General features: G+C 29.3%; 1 protein-coding gene across 2 annotated transcripts; it reads left to right on the forward strand.

Annotated features, from left to right (window-relative positions):
* Positions 1 to 211: 211 nt before the first annotated feature.
* On the forward strand, positions 212 to 6143 carry LOC114192629 (proteasome subunit alpha type-5). Of its 2 annotated transcripts, none has more exons than XM_028082408.1 (10): positions 212 to 327; positions 2097 to 2134; positions 2275 to 2356; positions 2480 to 2560; positions 3132 to 3245; positions 3321 to 3422; positions 3719 to 3777; positions 4872 to 4974; positions 5625 to 5690; positions 5796 to 6143. In XM_028082408.1, the coding sequence occupies exons 2-10, from the start codon at positions 2121 to 2123 to the stop codon at positions 5886 to 5888; spliced, it is 714 nt and encodes a 237-aa protein (XP_027938209.1). In that variant the 5' UTR covers positions 212 to 327; positions 2097 to 2120; the 3' UTR covers positions 5889 to 6143. The 2 variants fall into 2 exon arrangements, with proteins under 2 accessions (XP_027938209.1, XP_027938208.1); XM_028082407.1 differs by having other exon boundaries at positions 217 to 331.
* Positions 6144 to 11652: the final 5509 nt, after the last annotated feature.

Raw genomic sequence — 11652 nt, forward strand, 5'->3', positions numbered from 1 at the left:
AATTTAGAAACAAATTCCATAAGATAGTAAAAATAATATGTTGCTAACAAATACCCTCTTTACATCAACATAAACTTTTCTATCTTAAAAAGAAAAGCCACCTCTCATCCTCACATGCCATGCCACACTATATAACTTTTAAATTTTTTTACAATAATTTTTTTGTTAAAAATATTTATTGTACCAATATTATTTTTATTTATTAATTTTTCCATTTTACTTTTGACTCTTTTGAGAATGCCCCTTGAGCAAGCAAATTAAGCTCAAAAGCCGAACCCTCTGCTGCAGTGCGGGGCACTCATTTGGCATTAGCAGATCGAAAAGGAGGTAGGTAGGGTTTTTTCCCTCCACTGTTTTCATTTTATTTTGATTTGCAATTTCAATTTCAATTTCGTTTCCCCTGTCCTCATTCACCCCTCTTTCATTCATTGTACGTTTCCCAATTGTAATCTATTCTTGTCGATTCTTTGGATGGATGATCTGATGTCGTTTACTCAATAGTGTGCTCACTCATGATTGCTCGTGAGTCAGTAGTTGCTTTGAGCTGGGTATGGCTCTGTATATGAGAGCTTCTGCACCAGCTATGGCGGTTATTCGGTGAATATCGCACTAAGTAGGTTGATTAATGGAGGCGTAGAAATGCAAAGAGGGGGAATCTGAGGGCATTTGTGTTTAAATGTTTATAGAGAAAATATCAAAGGGAGAGAGAGACCAGGCAAGTGAGAATGAGAGCTCGATTTTCTGTATGTTTTAAAAAGAAAGGAAAATAATCAGTTGGGCGGGGGTAGTGTGGATTAGAGAGGGTGGGGAGGTCTTGTGTATTGCTTCCCCTTTACGAGAGAGAGAGGGGGGGGGGGGGAGAGGTTAGTCTTGTTCCTTTAGGTTTTTAGGTACTGGTATTGGCTAAAAAAATGGGGAGAAATATCAGAGTGGTTGAGTATCAAGTGTTGATAAACATGAGAGAAATGTGTGTATATGGGAAAGGTTTTTGGATTGTCGAATAAGGAATTGATTACTTCTTTACAGGGAGTTCTCGGTGAATATCTCGTACTAATTTGTTGCTTGTCTTTGCTTTGTCATTGTGATCACTTTTGCAACAATGTGTAGTTACCGTTTTGCAACTTGAAAAAAACCACTGTTTAATTTACAAGTTTCCTTAGGTTGTTGGTGAACTTTTCAATTTATTACATTCGTTGGTCATTTCTTCTTTGAGTGGTGGGTTGTCATCTATATCAAAGACTATGAAGATGTGTTGCCTGCCAAAGCTTGCACAGCTTATGAACATAGGTTTAAATTAAGTAAAATTTATAAAGTTAGGATTTTCTTTATGGTAATCTGGATAGATGTTTTCTTAATCTTAGAGCATGTTAAAATCTCCTTACTTAAGCTTAATTTTCCACTGGAGTTTCGTGTTCCTGGTGTACGAGTCAAGTAACTGTGTTGATTACTTTGGTAGGTACGGTGATAATCTCAGTACACAAGAAATATGAACCTCTGTTCTATTTCCTTTAGTGGAGATAATCAGCGGCTCCAGGTTAATGAAGGACAGTGTAGGAGTTATAGGAAACTTTAGCAGTCTGAAAATACCCAATATAAGGGCTAGGTGAACGGGGTACATTATTATTGAAATTTCTACAATGCTTGTATTAGATTTATGATGTTAGATTGATATCTGCTTATTATTTTAGTGAGACTACATTTCAATTACTTATAATGAGGCTACATTAGCAGCTTATTATCGTATGTTCTACTGTGGTTGTGTATTTTTTATATTGTTAGATTTAACTTTCTAAATTAATATTGGATTGTTAAACTGTAAAATATAGGGCTTGATAAATATACTGTTAGATCAACAAATGTGCTAAAGGTGGTAAACAGTAATCATGGGTCGGGGGATGTTTTCAGCCCTATCTGAGATTGTGGTCGGGGTTGGGGAAAGAAAAATGCGTCCCCACCACGCTTTATTCCTATGCCTACAAAACCCATTGAGGAGCAAACCATGCCTCTTTAGTAATTCCAATGCCACCGAACCTATCCCATTCTTTACTCATGCACTTCTGTTTTCTAATCTCTTCTGCTTCCACCATTTTGTGCAGTAATTTAACCAAATCGTATCAGAGATGTTTCTCACAAGGTGAATTCCCCCATCCTTTGCTTTTAACATGCAGTTCATGCCTTTTTCCGTTTTGCTTGATTCAATTAACCAATGGGTTTTCCTGAATCCATTATTTTTTCTTTCTAATTGTTTAATTGTCTATGTTGTGATTGAAATAGAACTGAGTATGACCGAGGAGTCAACACCTTCTCTCCTGAAGGCCGTTTGTTTCAGGTTGAATATGCAATTGAAGCCATCAAGGTATATTGCTTCACTCTGTTCTTTCTCTTCTGTGATTATTGTTATCCATCAGTAAAGAAAAAAAAGAGCTTACTATTTCTTTCCTAATTTTTATGTTTGTCAATGGGCTTTCTTGGATTGCAGCTGGGATCAACTGCAATTGGGTTGAAAACTAAAGAGGGTGTTGTCCTTGCTGTTGAAAAGCGCATAACTTCACCACTGCTGGTCTGTTTCTTTACTTTTAATTATGTCGGTATATTTATCATCTTACTGTGAAATTTACCATTTACACATAAATGTGCCGGTAACTATTGACTATCAGTATACAAGTTGATGGAATTAAGTAGGAAATATGCTTGTACAAAATGTTGGTTTTTGCCATAGATAGGCTTCACATAAATGGAATTTTGGGGGCAAGCTGTTGTATTTGGATATAATTTGATTGTTGATGTTCATTTTATAGACAAAAATGTGGGTTGTGCATATAGTCATGTATCACAAAAAGTAATGCTGTTTCCTTTATATTCTGCTATCAGTATTCTTCATTTTTGTTTTAGGGTGAAACGAGACCTTTTGTTTTAGATGAAAAGAGACCTTTTTATTTGCTGGTGGGGTGGGCTTGGGTCATTTATTCTTAGGTTCTGTGTATAGTGAAAACATAAATGTTTGCCTATACTATAACTGAATTTATAGTTTATATGGATTTTATTGGACATAAATAAAGAAACATGATTATCTTGTTGTGGTTACTTGTGCTTTGCACCTTCATTGATAAAAGCCTAGTACTTTCTTTCAGGAGCCAAGTAGTGTTGAGAAAATTATGGAAATTGATGAGCACATAGGTTGTGCAATGAGTGGATTGATTGCTGATGCCCGAACACTTGTTGAGCATGCACGGGTGGAAACTCAGGTATTGTGAACCTTATAGCATATATTAAGTAGTTGATTAGTTAATGATTGATATATTTTGGTTTATTGTTTGCAGAATCATAGGTTTTCCTATGGTGAGCCAATGACTGTTGAGTCTACAACCCAAGCTCTTTGTGATCTCGCCTTGCGTTTCGGTGAAGGTGATGAAGAATCCATGGTAAAGAATTTCTCAACTTTGATATTTGTACCTTTATTTGTTTGCTTGCTTGTTTGTGTTGCTTCTGTTTAGGAAAAAATAGTTTATGAACATTTCTTAATGCACTGATATCTCCTGATTGCATCCATCGTTGAATATTCAACATTATAATTTATAAATATACAGTTCCTCATGTAAGGTTCTTAAGAAGCATGTGCCAATATACCTTTTTCTGCTGTACAAAACACTAAATAGCAGTGACAGTAGATCATCATGCATGTCTTTTAACATAAGCCATTTTTTTTTCTCTTTGGCAGTCTCGGCCATTTGGAGTATCTCTTCTCATTGCTGGCCATGATGAGAATGGACCTAGCTTGTAAGTATTTGTTTCATCTATTAAGCATTGACTACTTCTGGGAGATGGTGATGGAGTTGTATTTTTGGTTTGTTTTCTATATTTATCCAGTGATTACTTTAAAGTGTTTGTCTGAATTTATGATGCTGGTGATCTTTTTAAATTGTTGTTATTGTTCCTATTATCTTATGCTTTTCTTCGGTAATTTGTAAAATTATAAAAAGGAATTCTGGACAAAAGATATTTCAATAAAAATTAATATTTTGGTTGTTCATGATCATACAATGGTTCCTTTAGGATCCTCTGCTGTTGTTACTCAAGGCCTTTCTTTATGTTGAAAGCTTGTTTCTTTAAGCTTAAAAAAGTAATTGAGATTGTGTAAAAGTGTGACTTTTTGTGGAGATTGTTTTTTGAAGCTATTTATTGTAGTTTCTAAAAACATTATAAAATCTGACATTGTTTAGATTTATTTTTATAAATAGCTTACGGATTGCCCAAACATTTTATAAAATATTTCAAAAGATATTTTTAAGAAAAAAGTTCTTAAAAGTTGGTGTATATTACATCTTCCTTGTCTAAGCGAGTCGGAACTTTGACATTCTCTGCAGGTGCTTCATAGTCATGTAGTTACTGCAGCACCTCATTGCTCTTTGTTGTTTTAAGATAATGCTATTTTTGGTTCAACAAAGTACCTTGTTTTACCATTCCTTTTTGGCATTATTTCATTTTATGGTTCAGCTTTCTACCCTGTTAAATCTACTCTCAAGAAAGTATATGTTGAGGTTTTTGTTCTGCAATGGTAATCAGTTGTTGGTTACAACTTTTTCTACCTTAACAAGGAAACAATTGAGGGTAGCATGTAGTTCACCTACATATAAAGGTTTAAGGCTCAATTATAAACAATTTTGTTATTCATGTATGACGCAGATACACTAATAGAGATTACTTTTTAGACAGTGAATAAATGCACAGCATTATTCTGTTTCTGGCCTACTCCCAAGGCTTTTATTCTTTAGTCACTGGATGATATGTTGTTATCTCTGCTGGTCTTGATCCCAGCCCTTTTCATTTTGGACTTCTTACATTTACTGAATTTAAAAGTTTCTGATTTTCAGATATTACACCGATCCATCTGGCACATTTTGGCAATGCAACGGAAAAGCAATTGGTTCAGGGTCGGAAGGTGCAGACAGTTCCCTGCAAGAACAATTCAACAAGGTATCAATATTTTTATATTTATTGTACATAAACCCTCTATTCTGTTTGTAACAGTAAACTTATAGTTGATTACCTCCCCTTGAAAATAACGTAACAAAAGGTAATATTATTCAAACTATATATAAACTCTTTTTATCTGGAATCACAAAATTAAACTTCACCTTCAAGATTTTACCTAGTTTCCTGTTTACTTAATGAGAAGATAAAACAAACCAGTCCGATGATCTGCAGATTTTTGTTTAAATCCTATTTTTATCCCTATCTTAGCATTAGTATACGTACGTCAACTGTTCAATTGACATTGTTCCTTGTTTTTAATGTTTATATTTCTACTAATCATAATGAATTTTGTCCATGTCTAGGAAAAAGTTAAGCCAGTCAAATTTTTCTGATAATTTTGATGGCCAAATTATTTTCATCTTCCTATTTAGTTCTGGAGTTCTGTCAATGCTCTGCCAAGGCCTTCTGTAAAGGACATCTTTCATTCTAGAGGCTTTAACTGCATGTTTGGATCAATGTTTATTTTGAAGAAATAAGTGTTTCTTTTGGGTCCCTGAGAGTGCTTTTTAAAAATCAGCGATTAATTTTCTAGAACTATGCTGAATGACTTGAAAGCAATGCAATCGGGTGTTAATTATTATGTTGTGCAGGACCTAACTCTTCAGGAAGCCGAGACTATTGCATTATCCATTTTGAAGCAAGTTATGGAAGAGAAGGTAAGGAACAAATGAAATGAATGTTTTTTCTATTGATTGATGCCTCTCCCTGAAATTGAAGGGAGCATAAAAAATAATTGGTTTATTTTGTGATTTTCATCTTAGGTCACTCCCAACAACGTTGACATTGCCAAGGTGGCTCCAACATATCATCTTTACACCCCCTCCGAGGTGGAAGCTGTGATAAGTCGTCTATGATTTTCTTTTCGTGACATCCTCTGTTCAACATTTGTGTTTCCTATACCTCTTGTCTGTACGACTAATTATTTAGCATTTGAGGAATATTTCTTTGGTGGATGATGATGCTATGCAGTGCTGCACTTGTGATCAAGTGGTCCACTGTTTCAGATTATACTGTCATATTTGTTGCATTCGGTCTAGTTGATATTGAGGACCAAAAAAAACCACAATTAATACCCGAATACCGTGCTTTTTATTTCCTACTGAATGAAATTTTAAGGAATGGGTCCAATTTATCGCACCTTACAAATATATTTTTTATTCTGGAATAGGCATTTCAGAATATACTTTCCCATTTTGGGAGTGAACAGAGATATTTGTAAGGTGCAGAAGCAAATTCAGATGGAGCAAAAAGAAATGCAAGTGATCCATAGGCATTGTGTGCACTATTGAAAGAAAAGGAAAAATCAAGATACTTTAAAAAACAAATTATTTCCTCAGTCGATTGTATCACTGTAATAGATGTAGTTCCTGCCTGATTTGTTAGTTCCTTTAACAACTATAACATCGTTAAAATTTTCTACAGAAACCGTCATTATCTTTTATCACAAATTTATTTCTATTATAAACTGTCATCATTAATTTTTTTTAATCTCATTATATTACTGTTACTAGAAGAAAAAAAGGCTCATGTTTGTATGTTAGAAAATTTTTAAATGTAATTTGAGTTACTGAATTTTATTAATTAAAAAATTGTATTTTATTTTGTCGTCTTTGCTTAAGAAATGTTAAAAAAAAAGGTTAAATGTAGCACTTACAATTAGTAATTATGCATTTTATGTGTAAATGAAATAGTTATAATGATTTAAAAAACAATTCTCTCCAACATTTTTAGTGGAAAAAATATTAAAATCAGTGTTTTCATCAATTAATTAATTTACTATACATATGAATACATTTTTAATATAAAGAAAATATGTCTTTTAGTGGTTCTCCATATTTGGTTCCTGACTGTAGAATTTGGAGCATGTTTTAAACAGGTCCGCAACCTTGTTTAGATGGAGTTTCACTCGTTATATTATAATAATATAGGTGGAAGCAAAATAATTAAAACGTCAGCTTAAACATGGACGGTTTTCCTTAAAAATTAACATTCAGGGGTTGACACGTCTTGTTTCACTGACTCGACTTGATACGGGGTTATTTTTCTCATGATTGAGTTAAGAAAATTTAACTCGTTCCATTTTAAAATAGTTCGTATTTAAGATTTTAGCAATGTAATGGTTTAACTACATAACTTTTGCATCTTGATATTATATTTATATTAATATTATTTATCTTTATATATATATATATATATATATATATATATTAATTTACACTTATTTAATTTTATGATTGGTTTATAATGACTGTAAAGCGGTGAATAGTGTCTTTGGGTGTGAATCTTACAATATAATTATGCCGCGGCAAATTTTTTCAGCATTCCCTTAATTTCAACCTGTATTTTCAGAAATTTCAAATTTCAAAATTTAAAATTTAAATTTTGGTTTAAATTTCAGACTGTATAATTTAGTGATGTTTTGAATTATATAATTTAAAATGTTAAATTAATACTTTTTATTTTGAATTATACAATTCATAATACAAAATTTATATTTTAAAATGTGTGATTCATAATATAAAATTTATATTTCAAAATATACTATTTGAAATATAAAAAAAAAATGTATTTTAGAATGTAAACAGGATTGCATAACCGTGTTAAAATAATTCTAGATTGTAATAAAGTGTGGTCCATGAGTCTTGAATGCAGTCTTGTTTAGAATGTATATTTTGGAATGTAAAATATAAAATGTAAATTTTATTTTGTAATTTAAATTATACATTTTAAAATATAATATTTTTATTTTAGATTGTAAATTTCAGTACAATAATAAAAAATGTTCTTCAGATTACATAATCTAAAATATATTTTTCTAGAAAATAATACATGGAGGAATACTTTTGACATTTCTTGCACCTTATCAGGAAGAAAATAATACATGGACGTGTGGGAAGAAACCTTATGGGCTTTTCAGCTTAACTTCATTCAAACCCAAATCTACGTAACTTTAAACCCAGCTGATTCATTCTTATTGCTTCCTGCACCCAAATATTACTAAATGCACATACATTAACACAAAAAGATTAAACTACATATTAAAATTGCTGTGTCATGTTTCTATTGCCAACATTCCATTATCATCACTACTACAATGGAGGAAAAAGTTGGAAAAATATTGCAAAGGAAGATGAGAGAATGAAAGAAATAAATCATTCTGAAAAACTCTTAAAAATGCACTTCATTTGAAAAATGTTATATATTTTTCAAAAAGTTTATTATGAAAAAACTTGTTCTAGAATGTAATTTATGAGTTCTAATTTTTTTTTTTCAAAAATTTTACTCTAAAACTTTTGCAAAATTTGTTTTGAAATATATTTGAAACATGTAATTGGAAAGTCAGTGTTACAAAAGATAGAATAACCATTTTAAAAATGTTTAGATGCGGGAAGAAATTGTGAAAATAGAGAAAAGTAAAAGTTGACCGGACAATGTTTTTGTCCTCTCTGTCTAGTATGCTAAATTGATGGACTGGAGACAGAATAAGAGAATTGGCTCGCTATAATTTGCTTTTTATTTTTAAAATTTAAATTAAAATAAAAAATACTTTATTTTTTTATTATATTATTTAAATTATATAAATACATAAACATATTTTAATTAAATTCTTCTAAATTAAAATTTAAATATTAATTATAAGAAATAATTTAATATATAAAATAAATAATATAATTATGTTATATATATACATATATAATTTTTAAAGCAATAAATTAAAAAAGTAATATTTAAAAATACTTAATAAGACATTAAGATTTTAAACCTATTTTATTACGTTTGACCAGTCCATTCTATACTGTTTTTACAAACCAACAGGGCTAGAAAAGAATGGCAAAAAAAAGGGAATAAATAAATAAATGCATAGTATAAAAACATTTTTGCACTAGTTAAAATATATTTTAATCCCAAAAATTATATTTTTTTACTATACTACTTTTGTCGATGTATTAATATTTATTATTTTATTTCTTTTATTGATTTTTTAACAAATTACAAAATCAGATGAAACTATTGTCTCTCTATTCTCATTAAACGCCAGGCGGTCTTTCTATAAATTTTTTCATTATAAACAATGAGTTTTTTTTTTTGTTATTCTCATTTTATCGGCTTTGTATTTATTTATTTATTCTTTATTTACATAGAGACCGGTAGTGTAAAGTAACCAATTAGTTCAACTACATTTTTTATAGTATATTTGAATTGTATTACTAGTTTTTGGGTTATAAAACTAACAAACATTCGGTGAGTATAATTCCACATATATTGAAAAAAGAAAATGCCATCTTAATTAATTTTATATTATTATTTCAATAATTATTAAATAACAACTCACGCCTTTTAAACATTATACATGAAAATAAATTTTCATTTCTAATATAATATGATTTCATTATATAATCTTAGGTTAAATATGATTTTGGTAATTTAATTTTAAGTGAAAATTAAAATTAGAATTTTGGTTTGATTTAGTTAATTTATAAATGCGTATATTTAATTATTTTAACCAAATTTTGTTAAATTTATTTGATGTTTCAAACACATTTTATGATAGCATTTTAGATGTTTACATAGTTTAAAACATCAAATACATTTGACAAAATTCAATGAAAAATATTAAATTCACACATTTTTAAAGATGTCAATATGGGTTCCAACACGTGAGCGGGTTAAACTCAATCCGGCTCACTTAACCATCAAGTTAAACGGAGGTGGGTTGATCCACTTAACCCACAAACATTTTTTTACAAATTTAAAATTTGTTTTTAATAATTATTTTGCTACTCCAAATTATATAGGTTCATAATTTCATATTTTTAAATGATAGAATGTTGTTTAATAATATTTGAATAGTTTAAATGTTTAATTAATTTGATTGTTAAGTTATATATGTTGATACTTTAATCTTTAACTTTACTTTTTATAATAAGTTACTCAAGCAATCGTCTTATAAGCAATTTTTCTAAATTAACATGACAAAAATGTGTAGTTTTTTTTTTATTTATATTTTGTTGAATAACATAATAGAAAATGTGTAATATTAGTCATGTTTTCTTGGACTATATAAACATTCTTTTAAAAATAATTTATCATATATTAATGGTGAATTTGATAAAAACATTGGTTATTAATTTTATCATGATTGTCATTTTATGAGTTATTTAAAAAATTATTTAAATATTTGAATACTTAAAAATAAATAAATAAATATTTTTTATGTAAATTAATAAGTTAATCCACCGATACATAATAGCTTGAACCAAATTGTAAAATTTAATGAATCAAATTAAATTTACTTATTTTTAACTGAACTTGTTATGAGAGAACTATTTTAATGAAATTGACTCACTTTGATAAGTATACTTATTTTTAAAGAGAATTGTATACTTTTACGATATAAAAAGGTTCATGGTGATGTCAAAAAGTATTTTCTTTAAAAAGTCTGCGATGAAGGTTACTCTTTTACCTCTATATCCGAAAAACATTTTATTTCCTAGGGTAATGTTAAAAAGTGTTTTCTTAAAAAGTCTGCCATAAATGTTACTTTTTTACCTCTATATCTGAAAAGCATTTTATCTCCTAGGGAGATGTTAAAAAGTGTTTTCTTAAAAAGTGCGATAAATGTTACTCTTTTACCTCTATTTCTGGAAAACATTTTATTTCCTAGTTTTTGAATAAATGTTTTCAATGATACATTAATTTATTTAAACGCACCTTACTCATGGGGTTTCTTGCGTAAGCAGAACATGGACACTTTTAAAAAATGCTCAATATTATTAAATAACATGTAAATGTAACCAAAGTAAAATTTGTTGTATTTATATAATTTTATCATATAATATTTTTATTTTATTATTATTATAGATTAACATTAAAATAAATTATATTATTTGTTATTATTTAATATTGCATATTTGTTATTAATTTAAAAAAGTATTGAAAAGTGAGAAAAGAATATTTAAATTGTACTTAATACCGACTCCTAATGTGAAACTTATTAAATGTACCAGATCAAATTATGAAAAATGAAAAATAAAATCGAAGAGTAGGGTTTAAATTAAAGTACGAATAATTCATTTCACTCGTATATATTCAAATTAGAACAACTTTTTTAAGAAAAACGCAGTCTAAAATTAATGAAAACAGGGAAGAACACATGCATGGCTCAAAAAAGAGTTTATATCGCGAAATGAAACCAATGAATTGGAATAAATCACAGATATTGTCAGATGAACCAAGATAAAGAAAACTGTTCAATTAATGAACACTAATAGTTTGAGCCATTTTTTTGTTTATATGAAGTCAATCATGTATAATTTGTCTGAATTGTTATGCATGTTTGGATGCATCATGTGGAATTTTGAAATTAAAAATATTTATAAAATTTGAAACTGCAACAACATACCTTTTGATCAAAAAAGCATCCCAAGGTACTTGAATCAACAAGTTTTTGTATAAAAAATGAATATAATTTGGGACAGATTTAAAGCCAGTGTACCACAGTTCAATAATCAACTTAATTTAAAAAAAAAAAAAAAAACATTGCAAAGAAGCATGTGACATAACGGGACCATCATGATGTGAAGATGTCCAAGCACATTTAAGCACAAAATGCCAAAG

The sequence above is a fragment of the Vigna unguiculata genome, chromosome 7 (assembly GCF_004118075.2).
Source record: "Vigna unguiculata cultivar IT97K-499-35 chromosome 7, ASM411807v1, whole genome shotgun sequence".
Taxonomy (NCBI): domain Eukaryota; kingdom Viridiplantae; phylum Streptophyta; class Magnoliopsida; order Fabales; family Fabaceae; genus Vigna; species Vigna unguiculata.

Bases quoted from the DNA above. Each gene is read 5' to 3' on its own strand.
- LOC114192629 (XM_028082408.1), top strand. The intron at 2,561-3,131 runs GTCTGTTTCTTT...ACTTTCTTTCAG, and splicing joins GCATAACTTCACCACTGCTG to GAGCCAAGTAGTGTTGAGAA. The intron at 3,423-3,718 runs GTAAAGAATTTC...TCTCTTTGGCAG, and splicing joins AAGGTGATGAAGAATCCATG to TCTCGGCCATTTGGAGTATC.